Source organism: Scyliorhinus torazame, chromosome 7, assembly GCF_047496885.1.
Source record: "Scyliorhinus torazame isolate Kashiwa2021f chromosome 7, sScyTor2.1, whole genome shotgun sequence".
In the NCBI taxonomy this organism is placed as follows: Eukaryota; Metazoa; Chordata; class Chondrichthyes; order Carcharhiniformes; family Scyliorhinidae; genus Scyliorhinus; species Scyliorhinus torazame.
In genome coordinates this window covers 208,467,241-208,485,759 of record NC_092713.1, presented here as the reverse complement: position 1 = coordinate 208,485,759, position 18,519 = coordinate 208,467,241, and the positions used below count along the sequence as shown (strand labels likewise).

Sequence of the window (18,519 nt, the reverse complement as noted above, 5' to 3'; positions counted from 1 at the left end):
ACCCACCACCTTCCCTATTGTCAACCGGTCAAACTGCCCCTGCAGTTTCTTCCTTTCCGCCAACAACTCCCTAGTCAGGGCCGCCTGAGTACCTCCGATCCATCTCTGCAATAACTTGCACCAACCTCTGCCTCTCCTCCCTCTCAACTTTATCTCCCTCGGCCTTATAAGAAATTACCTTTCCCGGACTACCACCTTCGATGCCTCCCAGAACATGCATTCAACTCCATATAATTCTTTATCATTAATGGCACCTTCTCGCAGAACTATTTACCAGCCAGAACCGCCATATCCAATCTCCACCCTGGTCTCAACGGCCATCCCATTTTGAACCTCACGTCCATATAATGCAGGGAATGCTCCAAAATTACTATCCCTGCATATTCTGCCCCCATGACCCCCAACAGCATTGCCTTCCGCACCACAAAAAAATCAATACGGGGTATACCCGATGTACATGGGAGAAGAAGGAGCATTCCCTCTCTCTCGGGTGCCTGAACCTCCATGAATCCCCCCTCCACCCCCCCGGGCAAATCTGGTCCATAAATACCCCCAGTTCCTTTGCCATTTCCTAACCATTGATTTGGGGCTAGACCTATCCACCCTTGGATTGGATTGAATTTGATCTATTGTCACGTGTACCGAGGTGCAGTGAAAGTATTCTTCTGCGTATAGTCCTGATAGATCGTTCCACACATGAAAAAAAAACATAGGACGTACATAAATACACAATATAAATACATAGGCACAGGCATCGGGTGAGCACGTGGATTGTATTGCTACTCAGTAGAGAAGAGATCAGTTCAATCCATCAGAGGGTCAATCAAGAGTCTCGTAACAGCGGGGAAGAAGTTATTTTTGAACCCCTTAGTGCGTGTTCTCAGACTTTTGTATCTCCTGGCCAATGGAAGAAGTTGGAAGAGTGAATAACCCAGGAGGGAGGTGTCTTTGATTATACTGCTCGCTTTCCCAGGCAGCGGGAGATGTAGACAGCGTCAATGGATGGGAGGCGGATTTGCGTGATAGACTGGGCTGTGTTCATGACTCTCCGTAGTTTCTTACGGCCTTGGGCCAAGCAGTTGCCATACCAGGCCGTAATGCAGCCAGATAGGATGCTTTCTATGGTGCAAAAATTGTTAAGAGTCAATGTGGACATGCCGAATTTGCTTAGTTTCCTGAGGAGGTATAAGCGCTGTTGTGCTTTCTTGGTCGTAGCGTCGACATGGGTGGATCAGGACAGATTGTTGGTGATGTGTACACCCAGGAATTTGAAGCTGTCAACCATCTCCACCTCGGCAGCATTGATACAGACAGTGGTGTATACAATACTTTACTTCCTGAAGTCAATGACCAGCTCTTTAGTTTTGCTGACACTGAGGGAGAGATTGTTGTTATTATATCACATCACGAGGTTCTCTATCTCCCTCCTGTACTCGGATTCATCGTTGTTCGAGATCAGACCCACCACGGTTGTGTCATCAGCAAACCTGTAGATGGAGTTGGAGCCAGATTTTACCACAGAGTCGTGTGTGTATAGGGAATATAGTAGGAGGCCAAGTACGCAGCCTTGTGGGGCCCCGGTTTTGGAGACTATCATGGTGTTGTTTTTTATGATTGTGGTCTATGGGTCAGGAAGTCAAGGATCCAGTTGCAGAGGGAAGAGCAAAGTCCTCGGTTTTAGAGTTTTGATATGAGCTTGGCTGGAATTATGGTGTTGAAGGTGGAGCTGCAGTCAATGAAAAGGAGTCTGATGTAGGAGTCCTTGTTATCGAGATGCTCCAAGGATGTGTGTAGGGCCAGGGAGATGTCGCCTGATGTGGACCGGTTGTGGCAGTCTGTGAATTGCAGTGGATCAAGGCGTTCTGGGAGTATGGAGTTGATGTGTCTCATGACAAACCTCTCAAAGCACTTCACAATGATAGATGTCAAGGCCACCGGGTGGTAGTCGTTGAGGCACGTTGCCTGGTTCTTCTTTGGCACTGGTATGATGGTGCTCTTCTTGAAGCTGGTGGGAACCTCGGAACGGAGTAGGGAGAGGTTGAAGGTGTCCATGAACACACCCACCAGTTGGCCCGCGCAGGATCTGAGTGCATGACTAGGGACTCCGTCAGGACACGTTGCTTTCCGAGGGTTCACTTTCAAGAAGGCCAATCTGAATTTGGAAGCTGTGACGATGGGTATGGGCATGTCCGAGGCTGCTGGGGCAGTTGACAACAGTCTAATGGTTTCCTGCTCGAACCGAGCATAGAATGCATTGCATTCATCGGGGAGGGATGCGTTACTGCTAGAGATTCTACTTGGCTTTGCTTTGTAGCCCGTTATGTTGTTTAAGCCTTGCCACAACCGATGAGAGTCCGTGTCGTTAGTCTGTGACTCTAGTTTAGTCTGGTATTGTGTCTTGGCATCCCTGGTGGCTTTGCGGATGTTGTACATGGATTTCTTGTATAGATCAGGGTCGCCTGTCTTGAACACCTCAGACCTGGCCTTCAGTAGGGAGTGAATCTTCAGATTAAACCATGGTTTCCGGTCGGGGAACGTATGTACTACCTTCTTTGGCCGTAATCTTCTATATACTTGCTGATGAAATCTGTGATGGTGGTGGCATATTCGTTTAGGTTGGCCGGTGAGTTCTTGAATATGGACCAGTCCACTGACTCCAAGCAGTCGCGTAGGAGCTCTTCCGTTGCCTCGCACCAGCATTGCACGACCTTCTTAATCGGATTCTCCTGCTTGAGTTTCTGCTTGTATGCTGGGAGAAGGATCATCGTCTTATGGTCTGATTTTCCGAAGTGCGGTCAGGGGATGGATCGGTAGGCGCCCTTGATTTTTGAGCAGAGTGGTCAAGGATATTGGCGTCCCTGGTGGGACTGGAGATGTGTTGGTGGAATTTTGGCAGTACACTCTTGAGGTTGGCCTGGTTGAAATCCCTGTCCACGATGAACAAGGCCTTCGCGCATTCTGTTTCATTGTTATTTATAGCGGTGTACAATTCATCAAGCACCTCCTTCATTTCAGCTAGGGGTGGGATGTAGACCGTCGTGATAATGGCAGAAGTGAACTCCCATGAAAATAGTATGGGCGGCACTTCACGGTCAGGTATTCCAGGTCGGGGAGCAGCAGTTCGCCAGAGTCGCCACTTTCGAGCACCAGGACGAGTTGATGAGGAGACAAACCCTTCCACCCTTCGCTTTGTCCGATGACGCGGGGCAGTCCATCCAGTGTATTGAGAAGCCGTCAGGTTGTATGGCACAGTCCGGTGAGGAAGGGGTGAGGCATGTCTCTGTGAAACAGAGCCCACAGCAGTTTCTTACTTCCCTCGGAGAGGTAAGTCTAGCGTTAAGCTCGTCCAGTTTGTTTTCGATCGCTTGGGCATTTGCCAGGAGTATGCTGGGGAGAGGACTCGAAGCTGCATTGTTTTAGTGCCCCTTGGGTCCAACACACAATTAAAATTGTCCCCGTCCCCCCCATTATCAACTGATGGGAATTCAAATCCGGGATGGACCCCAACAGCTTCTTAACAAAGTCTGCGGTGTCTCAATTGGGCATATATACACATGAACCAACACCACTGACACCTCCGCCAGGAACCCACTCACCATCACAAGCTGCCCCCGAGTCCCGCACCTCTCTAGCCCCCACAAGTGGAACAGGATCGCAACCTGCCTCGACTTTAGAGTCAAAGCCCAAATGGAAGGTCTGCTCCACCCATCCCTTCCTTAACCACATCTGGTCCTTCACCTGTAAATGTGTCTCCTGAAGGAAAGCCACATCTGCACCTTTTAGGTGCGCAAACACCCCGGACCGTTAACCAGGCCATTTAAACATTGCACATTCCATGCTACCACCAGGGGTTTCTGGCCCCTCTCTCTACTAAGGTCTGCCATCCCCCTCCCCAACTCTGTTTCTACCACCCCTCCCACCCAACTCAAAACTCCGTAATATCAACCCAATCCTTTACAAAACCAACATGTGCAAAGAACAATTGAATGCACACACATATTGCATACACATGTAACTCCAAAAAACCCACCAAAACCCAACATGTGCATGAAACAACAACATATCAATTACAAAGCTAGCATATACATAACAAGTCATAAAACAGAAAAATTCCCAGAATTGCCTCTCTCTCAACCCATGTTCCTTGACAATGTAATCCGCTTCCTCCAGCGCTGTAATGTTCTTTGGCCTTAAAAGTCAGTCAAAGTTTGGCCGGGTACAACACCCCAAACCCAACCTTGCTCCGAAAGAGCACCACTGTGGCCTTATTAAACCCTGTCTACCATTTAGCCAGGTCGGCAACAATATCCTGATAAATCCGGATCAGATTCCCCTCCCAGCTACAGTCTCGAGTTGCCTTCGCCCACCTCAGAATCTTCTCCCTGTCCTGGAACTTGTGCATACGCACAATCACCGCCCGTGGCAGCTCCCCAGCTCTTGGCCTCTGTCTTAGGGACCAATGGGCACAATCCACCTCTGGGATTCGCAAAGACCCCCACCTCGACCAACTTCTCGAACATCCTTGAAACGTAGCCTGTGGCACTCGTTCCCTCCACATCCTCCAGCAGACCTACGATTCGCAAATTCTGCCACCTGGACCGATTCTCCTGGTTGTCCACCCTCGCCTGCAGCCCCTTGCAGGCCTCCCCCAGCATTGTCATCTCTGCCTCCAATGACAATATCCCGTCACTTTGGTCCAACACCGCCCTTTCTACCGCTTGGATCGTCATACCTCTCGACTCTTCTCCACCTGATCCATAGTCCTGTGAAGAGGGACGACTGCTCCCTCAATCGCACTGGACCAGTCCCCCTGCATCTCCTTTCGCGGTTGACGAACCTCCCCTTGATAAAATCCATCAACTGCTCCAGAGGCTGTGTGGCAGACGATGATGACACTTCCCCCTCCACCGTTGTTTCCATTGGTGCTACGCCACCCGTATCCTCCAACTCTATAGCTAGGGCTTTCATCAATTTTGCCTGGTGTGATAGCTCGCCGACATTCCAGACTGGGGGAGAAACCACCACCCTCCACTAACTCCTCACTTTTTCTACAAAAATCCCCATTAACTGGGTAGAAAAGGCCAAAACCAACACCTCCAATCAGGAGCCACCTTGTGTGAGACCAGTCAGCTCATGGCCGCCAGGGAAGTCCACCTGAGCTCTCACTTACTCAGCCAAGAGTGGCAGGCGTGGCCTACATTGAAATTCAAATGTCGGAGTCTGATGATATCATTTGGATCCTGACTATATTTTAACACTGAATGGTCGAGTCTGGCCCTCAGCACTGAGGTCGCCGGGACCACCCAATTCAAAGAGGCAGCCTGTCCAGAAGTGATCTATTGGGATGTGTCACTTGTTTTTAAAAAAGATTTCCTTGTGAGACTAGATGACCAGGAATGAAACTCTCAGGCCCAAAAGGAGGTGCAGAGCAGAGGCTTCCCTCTCCCAACCAAAATTATCCACTGCTCCACCCAACCTATCAGACATTCCAGGGACATTTCTGTCGGGAGTCCCCAGACTCTGCCTCTTACCATGCACAACCGGCTCCCACGCATTGATCGGAGACCATAGATTTATTTAAATGGGACTGGGTGTTCAAATGGCCAGGGTCTCAGTCAGCAAGTCAGGGAGGGCCTAACAATCGCTCTTCAGACCCAACGCTCACTTGCAGTTAAAACTGGCATAAATGTTTCTGTGCATGGGTGCGCTGCCTTCTTTTGCTGCAGGCCCTCTTTCACCTCTACACATGTCAATATTTATCTGTAAGCCCCTTTTTGCTATCTGTCCATATCTTTTTGTGCAGACGAGTTTTATTCTATCTCTGTTTCAATTTCAGGTCCTATCATTTCAACCTGCCCACTGATTGAGTTGCTCTTTAAATTATTATTAATAAGCAGTGCTTTGACACAGAGGACATAATAACCGTAGGTGTGAGTTTATAAAACATATTTATAGGGTAATGCGTGAATTCGTTTTTAACTTACCACTGTGATGTGAATACTGCATAAAACATTGTACTGGTCCAATCATCCGGGTCTTGCTGCAACATGAACACATCCTGAATTACATCAAAGTAAAGCTTGCTTGATGGATCACTGCACACCAGAGAAGCCTTCAGGAAGCTTGACCACCGCCTCTGGAGAAGTTTTAACCCTCCAATGTCGCCCTGAAACCAAGAGGTAATGGCGTTAGTGAGGAACATTCTGGCATACACGCTACTCAAAAAAGAGTCCCAGCCAAAGGTTCAGCAATCATTTAATTTGCATTCAATGGAAAGCTGAAGACACATATGACAAGGTGTTAATGCCCTGCCTCTGCTGATACGATAGTGTCACCTCCTAGACTTGTAGGTGACACTGTCATAGCATGTTATTGCTGCTTGTGTGCAGTATTACATATGTATGTGGTTGCAATGAGAGCATTTACTGTCTGTGTGCAGCATTATTTACATATGGTACTGCAATGACAGTGATACTGCCTGTGTGCAGAATTACATATGTATGGTCCTGCAATGACAGTATTACTGTCTGTGTGCAGCATTATTTACATATGTATGTTACTGATATAACAATCTTTCTGTCTGTATGCAGAATTACATATGTATGTTACTGCAATGACAGTATTCTACATGTATGATACTGCAATGCAGATTCCTATTTGTATGGTATTGCATATATTTGGTACTGCAATGTAGATTTATTTATGTATGGTTCTGCATATAGATGGCACTGCAATGCAGATTTATATATGTACGGTACTACAATGACAGTCTTACTCTGTGGGCAAGATTTACATACTTATAGTACTGCAATGGCAGTATTTTATATATATGGTACTGCAATGCGGATTCATATATGCATGGTACTGCATATATATGGTACTGCAATGCAGATTTATATATGCATGGTACTACAATGACAGTATTACTGCCATGTGTACCACTATCTGTGTAAAGAACTGCACTGACAGTGTTCCTGCCTGTGTGTGGCACTGTCTATACTTGTAAGTGCATTGGTTTTGATCAGATTCTAAAGCAGTTCCCAAAAATTGGAAGGTAGAAAACATGATCATGAAAGAAAATGGGGGAACTATATGTCAGTCTAAAATTAGTAATAGGAAAAATGCTAGAGTCTATCATTTGGAACATGGTAACAGGGCACTTAGTAAATCATTCAGTGATTAATCAGAGTCAACAAAGATTTGTAAAATGGAAGTTTGACAAATCTCTTGGAGTCTTTTGAGGATGAAGTAGTAGGATGGATAAGGGGAGACCAGAGGATCTAGTGTATTTAGATTTTGGAAACATTCACTGATGATTGTTCAGCAACATTCACAGCAAAACCTGGACAACATCCAGGCTTAGGCTGATAAGTAACATTTGTGTCACACAAGTGCCAGACAATGACCATCCCTAACAAGATAGAAGCAGATCATCTTATTTTGATGTTCAAATGCAATGCTATCACAAAATCCCTCACCACCAACATCCTGAAGGTTACCACTGACGAGAAACTGAACTGGACTATCCATATAAATACTGGGGATAAATACTAGAGAAGGTCAGAGGTGAGAAATTATGTGGCAAGTAACTTATATTCTAAGGGCGCGATTCACTGGCCCCGTTATCCTCTCGCTCAAGCGAAACGAGGCCAGTGAATAGTGGGAGAGGCCAAAGACGAGAATCGCTCCAGGCGTCAAACAGTTTGCGATGCAACCGGCCCACTCCCATAAGCAAAATCGGGCTCTCGCCGTAGCGTGGCGGTAAATCAATTATCACCACTTAAACCCTATTTCCGTACAATTAACGGCAGCCACCCCATATCCAACCGTCTCCCGTCATTCATCGGCCTCCCCAGCAAGTGGTCACGCTGGTGCCGATTCGTACTTCTTTTGAAAAACGTAAACCTGGTGGAAGGGCTTCCGTGGGGAGCCGAAGAGGTGAGTAGCCATCTTTGGTCACAGGCAATGAGGCCGGGGGGCACTGGACTTGCCACATCAGTGCTCAGTGGGGGGTGGGGAGACTCTCGGCTGGGATGGAGGCAACCCCAGCTGCGGTCGGTTGCCATGGGAGGGTGAGGTACGGGGTGGGGAGGGGAGCAACCACTTGCAGCACCATCATGCCAACTCCTGGATCATCTTTACCCATTCCGGGAGCAACCCTGCCTGCCTGCCCCAACGACCACCCACATCCCACGCCGACTACCGAGGCCTCTGGCCGTGCAGATGAAATCTATTGTTAATAGGGAATTGGCAATCAAGGTTAAGTGAGCACTTCACACATCCAAGTGGATTCCCGTGGGTGGGCGGGCCATGTAGCATGTGAGGGTTATTGCCTAGCATCCCAATCAGACCGTGATGCCTGGACACTGTGCCTGAACTGCAGGAGGCAACACCACACACGCGACAGTCAACATCCGAACACCCAGGCATGGGACGCAGCTCCGGGGGACATGTCCACGGCCAGAGTGGGTGAGTGCCATGGGGAGGGACCCAGTCCAGGTTATGTTATGAGCGGGTGTCTGGGGTATTGGGTCTGGGGCATGTGAGGGGAGCCCGATGGCTAGTTATGCGTGGGCAGGGCTGTCCAGGTGTGGAGGGGAGGGGGAGAGGGGGGGGGATCAATGGGGAATGAAGGCTCCCGAGGTGGGAGCCACCGTTGTTCGTCAGTCGAACACCCTCTCCCGATGCTTTACAGATATTAAATGATGTGTCAGGGATATTGGTGCGGACCCGGAACTTGCCCGAGTGGTGCTGCTAGTAGTCCAGGTGGCCAGAAGCCAGGGACAGCGGCAGCAGCAGCGCCTGCAGATGCTCGAGGTGGCGGCCCACATTCTGGACCCCGCCCCACACCCAAAGGACCCGGCTGCCTATCAGGCCAGGGAAGGACCAAGAGAGGGAGTCCTGCAATGGCTCAGGGGGTACAGGCGTCGCTCGTCATTTGAACTGACAACGGACAGCGTGTGCCGCAGAAGGCTCCTCCCCAACAAGGAGGCGGTGCGACACCTGTGCCATGTCGTCATAGACTTGGCACCACATGGAGGAGGACACCTGTTCCTAATGTCCATCAAGGTCACCGCAGCCCTGAACCTTTACGACTCAGGATCATTCCAGGGCTAAAGCAGAATCTGGTGTGGTATCTCATAAGCCACATCCCACAGGTGCATCCGACAGGTCATGAATACACTCCAGTACATCCCCCGGAGGGTCGCCCACTTTGTGGTTGTCTGCTATGCCCTCCACCGCCTCGCACAGCAGCAGGGGGACGAGCTGGAGTTTGGTGATGAGAAACATGTGGCCTCCTGAGAGGAGGATGAGGAGAAGGATGACAAGGATGATCAGGCAGTGCCGGACCAACAGGAACTAGAGGACAAGGCCGGGGAGGAAACTGAGGACCAGCCGGAGGCTGTCGGGCAGGCGGCAGCAGTGAGGGTCCGTCAAGCCCGGAGGGCCAGTGAGGCTGCCATACTCGCCCACTTTACATTGGACGTGGCCTGGTCAGTTGCCCACCACTCCCATTTCCCACCCTCCCAGGGTGTGTGTCACATCACTCCAGGATGTTGGGATTGTGTCGGCATTGTCAGCGGGTCACTGACGAGGGCAGGGGGGTGATGATAACCCGTAGAGAGCTGAGCGCTGGTGCTCCTCAATCTACGCCATAGTCTGACCCCTGCCCATCTGTTGAGTGCTCGTTCACACTCATCACCTGCACGCGGTGTACCCGGCAGGGGTGGGGGAGAGAGAGAGGAAAAGATGCCTGGAGAGACGGGCAAAGGGTTCAAAGGTCGGCCCGCAATGTGGAAGAAAATGACAGAGGCCTCTGGTTGTGCACAAGGGTGTTTATTGTGTGTAACAATTCCCCACTCTCGCAAAGATGCCGCCCCCAACCCCCTATCTACCTCATCCCCCCCCCCCCCCCCACCCCTTCCCCCCCTTCCTCGGTGCCCTCAATGATCCTCTATGTGCTTTGCCCTCCTAGATCTTCCATCACATCTAGGTGTGTCCCCAGGATGCACATCTGAGGTGGAGGCAGTCAGCTGTTACCTCGTCCCGTGGCCTTCGATGCTCCTTCTGGGCGTCGTCCGGGGACTCTGAGGCCGGAGGGCCCCGGCTCACTTGTCGGCGGCTCATGCACAGCCCGTGCCGCCCTGTCTCGTGTGCTGTTAGCGAGACCAGGCCTCATCAGAGGGCTGGAATTCAGGGGAGCTGATGGCCACTGTCGCCACTCCATTGGACGGGTCCGGGTGGGCACCCAGCGCCCCCTTCTCCCGGTTGGTGCCCATAGAGGGCGTGGCGTTCACCTTGGGAGGGTGGGGGGCAGCTGAGTCGGGCCCCAACTGCCCCTGCATAATCTGGCTCTGCCAGCCCTGGTGGTTCCCCATGATCTCCTCCATGGTATCGGTGCCCTCGGCGATGCTCCTGTGATTGGTCTGCAGTGCCTCAGCATGGCCCACCTGCGACTGGGACAAGCTCCTCAGCGCCTCAGCCATTCTCATCTGAGAGTGGGACATGTCCCGCAGAACTTCATCAGGATCAGCCTGGTACTGGGTGACATCCCCCAGCGATGCGGACATTCAGTGACAGTGTTACTGCCTGTGTGTGGCACTGTGTGTGTAAAATGCTGCAGTGACAGCGGTACTGTCTGTGCATAGCACTGCAGTGACAGCATTACTGCTTATGTGGCACTATCTGTGTATAGCACTGCAGTGACAGTGTTACTGTCTGTGTTTGGTACCATCTGGGTATAGCTCTGCAGTGACAGTGTGCTGCCTGTGTTGGCACTGTCTGTGTATAGCACTGCAGTGACAGTGTTGCTGCCTGTGTTGGCACTGTCTGTGTATAGCACTGCAGTGACAGTGTTGCTGCCTGTGTTGGCACTGTCTGTGTATAGCACTGCAGTGACAGTGTTGCTGCCTGTGTTGGCACTGTCTGTGTATAGCACTGCAGTGACAGTGTTGCTGCCTGTGTTGGCACTGTCTGTGTATAGCACCGCAGTGACAGTGTTGCTGCCTGTGTTGACACTGTCTGTGTATAGCACCGCAGTGACAGTGTTGCTGCCTGTGTTGGCACTGTCTGTGTATAGCACCGCAGTGACAGTGTTGCTGCCTGTGTTGGCACTGTCTGTGTATAGCACCGCAGTGACAGTGTTGCTGCCTGTGTTGGCACTGTCTGTGTATAGCACTGCAGTGACAGTGTTGCTGCCTGTGTTGGCACTGTCTGTGTATAGCACCGCAGTGACAGTGTTGCTGCCTGTGTTGGCACTGTCTGTGTATAGCACCGCAGTGACAGTGCTTCTACCTGTGTGTGGCACTGTCTTTCTGTGTGTAGATCTAATAGAAACTTACAAGATAATGAATGGCTTAGATAGGGTGGACATAGGGAAGTTGTTTCCATTATCAGGAGAGACTAGGACCCGGGGGCACAGCCTTAGAATTAAAGGGAGTCACTTTGGAACAGAGATGCGGAGAAATTTCTTCAGCCAGAGAGTGGTGGATCTGTGGAATTCATTGCCACAGAGGGCGGTGGAGGCCAGGACGTTGAGTGTCTTTAAGACAGAAGTTAATAAATTCTTGATTTCTCGAGGAATTAAGGGCTATGGAGAGAGAGCGGGTAAATGGAGTTGAAATCAGCCATGATTGAATGGTGGAGTGGACTCGATGGGCCGAATGGCCTTACTTCCGCTCCTATGTCTTATGGTCTATGGTCTTATAGCACTGAAGCGACAGTGCTACTTCCTGTGTTGGCACTGTCTGTGTATAGTACTGCAATGACAGTGCTTCTACCTGTGTGTGGCACTGTCTATCTGTGTATAGCTCTGCAGTGACAGTGATACTGCCTGTGCGTGGCACTGTCTATCAGTGTATAGCACTGCAGTGACAGTGTTACTGCCTGTGTGTGGCACTGTCTATCAGTGTCGATGGTAGCCATGATGTGGAGGTGCCGGCGTTGGACTGGGGTGAGCACAGTACGAAGTCTTACAACACCAGGTTAAAGTCCAACAGGTTTGTTTCGATGTCACTAGCTTTCAGAGCGCTGCTCCTTCCTCGCTGTGTGTGGCACTGTCTATCGGTGTATAGCTCTGAAGTGACAGTGTTCCTGCCCGTGCATGGCACTGTTTGTGTATAGCACTACAGGGACAGTGTTACTGCCTGTGTGTTGCACTGCCAGTGTACAGTACTACACCGACAGTTGGTGGTATTTTCCTGGCTGGGTGCCGGCAGGATCCTCTGTCCTGTCCAAGTCATTGGACCTTTGGTTGGCTCTCTGACTCCCCCACAGGAGCACTGACCACATCGGGGCCGGTTACTGTTTGTTTAGATTGCAACCTGGAAAACCAGTAACAACTGACCAACAACTTCATATAAAAGCTGGCAGCCATGCGAGTCAGTATCTTAAGCTGTAGATATTTAAGAAATAGATCGATGTACACGTATAATTGAAGGAGGAAATACAAATGTTGGAGTAGAAATTGCTTTCTTTTCCTCATCTTCTTTGTCTCCTCTTCTTTGGCATTTATTTTCTCTCCCCTCATTCTTTTTCTCTTCAATTCCCCACTGCTCTCTTTCTTTGTTTAAATTTAGAGTACCCAGTTATTTTTTCTCAATTAAGGGGCAATTTAGTGTGGCCAATCCACCTACCCTGCATATTTTTTTGGTTTGTGGGGGTGAGGGCCAGGCAGACACGGGGAGAATGTGCAAACTCCACACGGACAGTGACCCGGGGCCGGGATTGAACCTCGGACCTCGGCGCTGTGAGGCAGCAGTGCTAACCACTGCGCCACCGTGCTGCCTCGCTCCCTTTCACTGATTTCCATTTTCCCCTTCATTGCCACTCATTTTGCTCCCAGCCCTCGATCCAACTGCTGATAGACCAGGCCTCATTCTTACCACCAATGGCAGTGATTCTGCTTCTTTAGATGGTCACTGGCATTGGGAACAAAACTGAGGGGATTTCAGGTACAGCTGCAGGATGGAGTGTAGACACATGCAGCAGAGCCCAGTAATTTTTGTCAGTAAAAGTGGTGGCTGGGTTGGGGGGGGGGGGGGGTTCGAGCTTTGTACTATATTTTGTACATTTGTTCCACACCCACTCTTCAGTGGAAAATAAAATCCAATTAATTTTACCAGCATAGCACTTGTTGGACAGGATTCTTCGGTCTCCTCCGTGGCAGGACCCATGGCAACGAGAATGGAAAAGTTGGCAATACAGCCAAAGGTCCGTTTACCTCCAGCGGCACCAGAAAATCCCAGCGGTGAACAAGGACAGAAGATTTTGGCTGATGGCTGAGTTAGGTTAAAAGTGCTCCACATTATTGTTGCTATGCGACAGACTGGAAATGTGGTCTGAACTGAGAATAGTCTCAGCCTTGACTTTCTTGTCTCTGTTGGAAGTTTTGGAGCAAGAGAACACCCGAAACTGGAGAATAGACCATTTCCTCCCTCCAACCCAATCCGAACATCAACCACATGGAAGATCAGGATTTCCCAGACTGCACTGGTCCCATAGCTAAACCTGGAGAGCATAACTTTAAATGATAAAAGGACTAGAGCTGACGCTTTTTGGCATTTCTAGAAGAGGTTTCTGACTTTGCTCAAAGAATCACATAGAGAGCATCTTCCTAACTTTATTCATAATGTCATTCATGCAGTGCAACATGAGAAAATTCATGTTATGTTTATCATGTCATTAATACATACCAGTAAGCAGAGGAATTCTTATCCACATGTGATGTATAATTAAATGCATCACTAACATAGAAACACATTATTTGCATTGAACAGATTCCTGCACCTTTAATTATTTGCCTCCAGCTAGTGATGCCATTGGAAAAAAAGTCTTGAGAATAGTTGCTATCATCTGACTACCTTGCAAATCCTGGCGACTCTGGCAACCCGCGGTCTGGTATAATAGTTAAACTTCTTGCTGAACTCGCTGAAGAAAAAATACAGTTTGTCATCGTCGCCCACTTCACTCCTCAAGCTCTCCTTCACCAGGGCTGAGCTAACAAATGTTGGTTCTGGAGGACAGAAAAGTATCTCAGTTCACTGTATTCTGAAGAGTTGCAATGTTGCACACAACATACCCAATCAATCGCACATGTACCGAATCACTCATGGACAGAATCACACATGTGCAGAATCACACACAATGGATACGAGGCAAAGTGGTTCTTGAATAGTGATTACCAGTATGAAAAGGAGGCCTGTAATTATTGTCAGACATTCATTTTTTTCTCAGGAACAAACATTCATCCTACTGTTAATGTCTCGGGCTGTGACAGGGATGGTGAGATAGCAGGAGTAATAACAAAAAAGCTGCAAAATAATGGCAATAATAAAAGATGAAAATATCTTTTAAAACTGGCACAAAAAATAATTTGAGCCACCAAGCTCAATGACCTGATAGTTAACTCACTGTTACCCCTCGCTGAGATCCCCAACCCTGGGCTTAACCTGCGCTCCTTGGTGAGAATGGGTCTGCCTACAGTCCCAGCAGAGGCCACCACTAACATCAGATTAGCCGGTAGCTCTGCATGGTAAAACCTCCTCCCGAGAATAGGGCAAAAGTCTCTTAGAGCAATTAATGCTGCCCCAGTGTTAAATTGCTACAGCGCAGCCATTGGGATCGTGGGTGGGATTGTGGACGGGATCGTGGGCCCCCCCCCCCCCCCCCCCCCCCCCCCCCCCGGGATTCTTTGGCCCAGGAATGCAGCAGGGATCATTCTACCCTGTAAAATCCAGCCCACTAACTTTGACCTGATGAGTCTTTCCAGTATTTCCTGTTTTTATTTCAGATTTCTAGTATCCGCTGGGAGGACTTTGCTTTGCACCTAAACAGTATGTTAATTATTCATGAAAAGAAAAAGACCTAAATGCAACTAGCACCTGACCAAAGGAGATGGAGGCATGGCTGAGAGGTCTGAAGCTTTAGGAAATTATTTTTTTAAATGAGGTATGTGCACCATTAGCCCCATTTCAGGAATTTCAGCATTCAACATTTTTCTTCCAGATTAATCTCATTACTAGTTATCAAAAACCTTTCATTACTCACCCTTCAACCAGGAATCTAATGTCTCTGTTGTAGTTCGCTGATTGAAAGGACCCATTGCCCTGGAAATAAGGAATTGAGTTCCTTGGAGATCGATTGCAGTTGCTGCATACAAGAGCCCATCTGGTGTATCACAGGGTCAGAGAGAAGAGAGCTAGTTACCCATTCCTCACCATACAAAGTTCCACAGTGATTGCATCTTTTATCAACTCCACTCCACTCAAAATCCAGTCTCATTTGTATTTAAAAATCATTTGTTTTTAATCCTTGATTTAAATGAAAAACATGAAAAGAATCATTCCTCCAACCCCTCATCAACATCACACAGCATTCGCCAGGGGAAAGAATCGGCAGGCAACCTGTTCTCCGGGCTCTGTTAATAAACTAGCAGAAGTTCAAAAGTGGGTGCGTAACGTGTGGGGCTGCTGGGAGTAGGAAGATGTTCCTTCCAATTTTTCCTATTCAGCATCTACCCAATGAACTCACCAAGTTCAGGAACTCAAGTATTTGTGGCAGCGTTGGTAACAACAGGTCATCTCCCATTTTGGTAACTGGTCATCGCACTTTTGGGGGCGTATCTCAATTAACCCATGTATATAAAGTTGGCCGGTAAGGCACCAACAGAGAGAGAGAAACCCGGTAGGGATCTACCGGGTAATGTACATGGCGTTGTGTACATAAAACTTTGTTCTTATTTGACTCGGTGTGGACTCCCCGTGTTCTTATTAAAGTTCCAATGCATATGGGGGCTCGATCTTCTCCTAACTGCACAGGATAAGGCAGAAGATACAACGGCATCTCCCATGATCCTGACAGCTCTTCCCAGATCTCGAGAACGGTATGGTTTAAAGGATAGGTTGAATGGAAAGAGGAGCAAATATGATACAAAAATAAATATTTGAAAGGTTTCTCCAATGCACAGTATCAAGTTCTCCCTTTCCCTCAAATGTTGCACATACTGATAGACCTGTTGCAGTGCCCAATTTGGGCTATGTTTATTTCTCTTCCATTTTCAAGTTCTGTGACAACAATTTGATATTATAAGTGCTTAGTTACAGGAGACATCTTGGGCACGTTACCAGGAACACAATCATATTCTATTTTGAATGTGTACTCATATGCATGTTCTGGGTGTTATTGAAACTCTGTAGCCAAAAGGTCTTTTAGCTCTTCTCCTGATGAATCTTGCAATAACCACAAACACATACCCCAAACCCTGAGTCAGGTCCCCACAGGTTTAGGAGCATATAGAAAATGTAATGATATGCGGATTAACCACATGATGTTTCAATACAAGATTTTGGATGAAAAATCGAAATACAGCTAAGTCTGCCACCATCCCTCCCTCAATCCGTGTTTCCAAAACCAGCCTCACTATTAACATTGAAGACTATAGAGAAATTTGAGAGATTACCCGCCACCACAGTGGTGTATCGAAAGGCGGGGTCATATGGGCACCGTGCTTTTCCACTTTCCAGGATTACCTCTCCGTTATCATCTTTCACTAGCTCAAACTCTGAGGCCTTCTGAAATAAAATACCATTGTAAGTTCAAATCAGACTGTTAACCCCACCGCCCTTGCCCACCCCATTCATTTATTGTACCAAGTGAAGACATACCACTTTCCTAACCTTCGAGATTCAAGGTGGACGCTTTGGAATTGGTCATTTTAAAAAGAAAAAGTCAATGTGTGGAAAAGATGGCTGCCAAGAGTCAGGTGGCCTGGCTCATGTATTCAAAAGCTGCCTCACCGGCTCACGAGGACAAAAGGATACATCCCAGACTTAGGGTTGTCAAACCATATCCACCCTGAAACCATCAGCAGACATTCCAAAATTGAATGTGTCTTTTATGAAACAAAGAAGGTGATCATCTTATCCCACCTCAGGATCAGTATCTTCAAACAATAAACCTGGACGAGTCTTAGACCACCATCATATCTGAAAATGGAACTGCAATTGCGAAGAGTCCCATGTAAGACAGCCAGGTTTGTCTCTTTGTAATCTTTAAGTGCTATCTGCTGAAAGATAGACAGCAGCAGAAAACACAGTAACACCTGTCCCTTATAATATAATATAATCTTTATTATTGTCACAAGTCGGCTTACATTAAGACTGCAATTAAGTTACTGTGAAAATCCCCTAGTCACCACATTCCAGCGCCTGTTCCGGTACACAGAGGGAGAATTCAGAATGTCCAATTCATCTAACAAGCACATCTTTTGCGACTTGTGGGAGGAAACCGGAGCACCCGGAGGAAACCCACGTAGACATGGGGAGAACGTGCAGACTCCGCACAGACAGTGACGCAAGCTGGGAATCGAACCCGGGTCCCCTGTGCTAACCACTGTGCGACTGTGCCGCCCATTGATTGTGGACAATTTTTAAAATAATTTTTAAAAAAATCTTTATTATTCTTACAAGTCGGCTTACATTAACACTGCAATGAAGTTACTGTGAAAATCCCCTAGTCACCACATTCCAGCGCCTGTTCCGGTACACAGAGGGAGAATTCAGAAAATCCAATTCATCTAACAAGCACATCTTTCGCGACTTGTGGGAGGAAACCGGAGCACCTGGAGGGAACCCACGCAGACATGGGGAGAACGTGCAGACTCCACACAGACAGTGACGCAAGCCAGGAATCAAACCTGGGACCCTGGCGCTGTGAAGCAACAGTGCTAACCACTGTGCTACCGTGCCGTTGGAAAGGGAACAGGGATTTCAGTAGTTCTCTCTTACCCTGTCCGTATCACACACCACACTAGCACCTCACTCACTATTGCACAAAATAAATACACTAGTTTCTCACTGACTACTGCAGACACCACAGTTGCCACTGATACATCAACGGCCCTTTGCTTACTGCTGCACACATAACACTTCACTCACTCGTTATGACTCATCAGTTGTTCCATCATTACTGCACACACCAGGCATAACTCCCTAATTTTCCACTGTGTGTTGCTTCTATTGCAAAAGTAAAATCTAATAAACCAGGGAATAGACACTAAATAGGTCAGAATTTGAGCTAATATAGTCCATGGAACATTCGTCAACAGCCAAATCAGAAAAAGCTGTTTTAATTAAAATAATAAATTTGTCCTGATTGTCAATGACATCACTGTTTCTCCAATCACATTACAGCTGAGTGAAGGGTTGTGTGACAGATTTCCACGACAACATCACTCTTACTATTTGTTAGTCTGAGAAAACAATTACATTTCTGCTGCTCTCATATAGTCCATGGAACATTCGTCAACAGCCAAATCAGAAAAAGCTGTTTTAATTAAAATAATAAATTTGTCCTGATTGTCAATGACATCACTGTTTCTCCAATCACATTACAGCTGAGTGAAGGGTTGTGTGACAGATTTCCACGACAACATCACTCTTACTATTTGTTAGTCTGAGAAAACAATTACATTTCTGCTGCTCTCATGGGCACGTGAAAGTTCAAAGGCACAGGAGAAGC

At 48.0% G+C, this 18,519-nt stretch overlaps 1 protein-coding gene across 1 annotated transcript in view; it reads right to left on the bottom strand.

Moving 5' to 3' along the window:
- LOC140426812 (semaphorin-4B-like) overlaps positions 1-18,519 on the bottom strand; it is an 86,928-nt gene that overhangs the window by 27,357 nt on the left and 41,052 nt on the right. Inside the window, exons 5-8 of the mRNA XM_072512017.1 lie at positions 16,460-16,571; positions 15,049-15,168; positions 13,863-14,014; positions 5,985-6,166 (exon numbers count right to left, since the gene is read on the bottom strand). Coding sequence (XP_072368118.1) covers positions 5,985-6,166; positions 13,863-14,014; positions 15,049-15,168; positions 16,460-16,571 — 566 coding nt within the window. The remainder of the gene's footprint in view (positions 1-5,984; positions 6,167-13,862; positions 14,015-15,048; positions 15,169-16,459; positions 16,572-18,519) is intronic.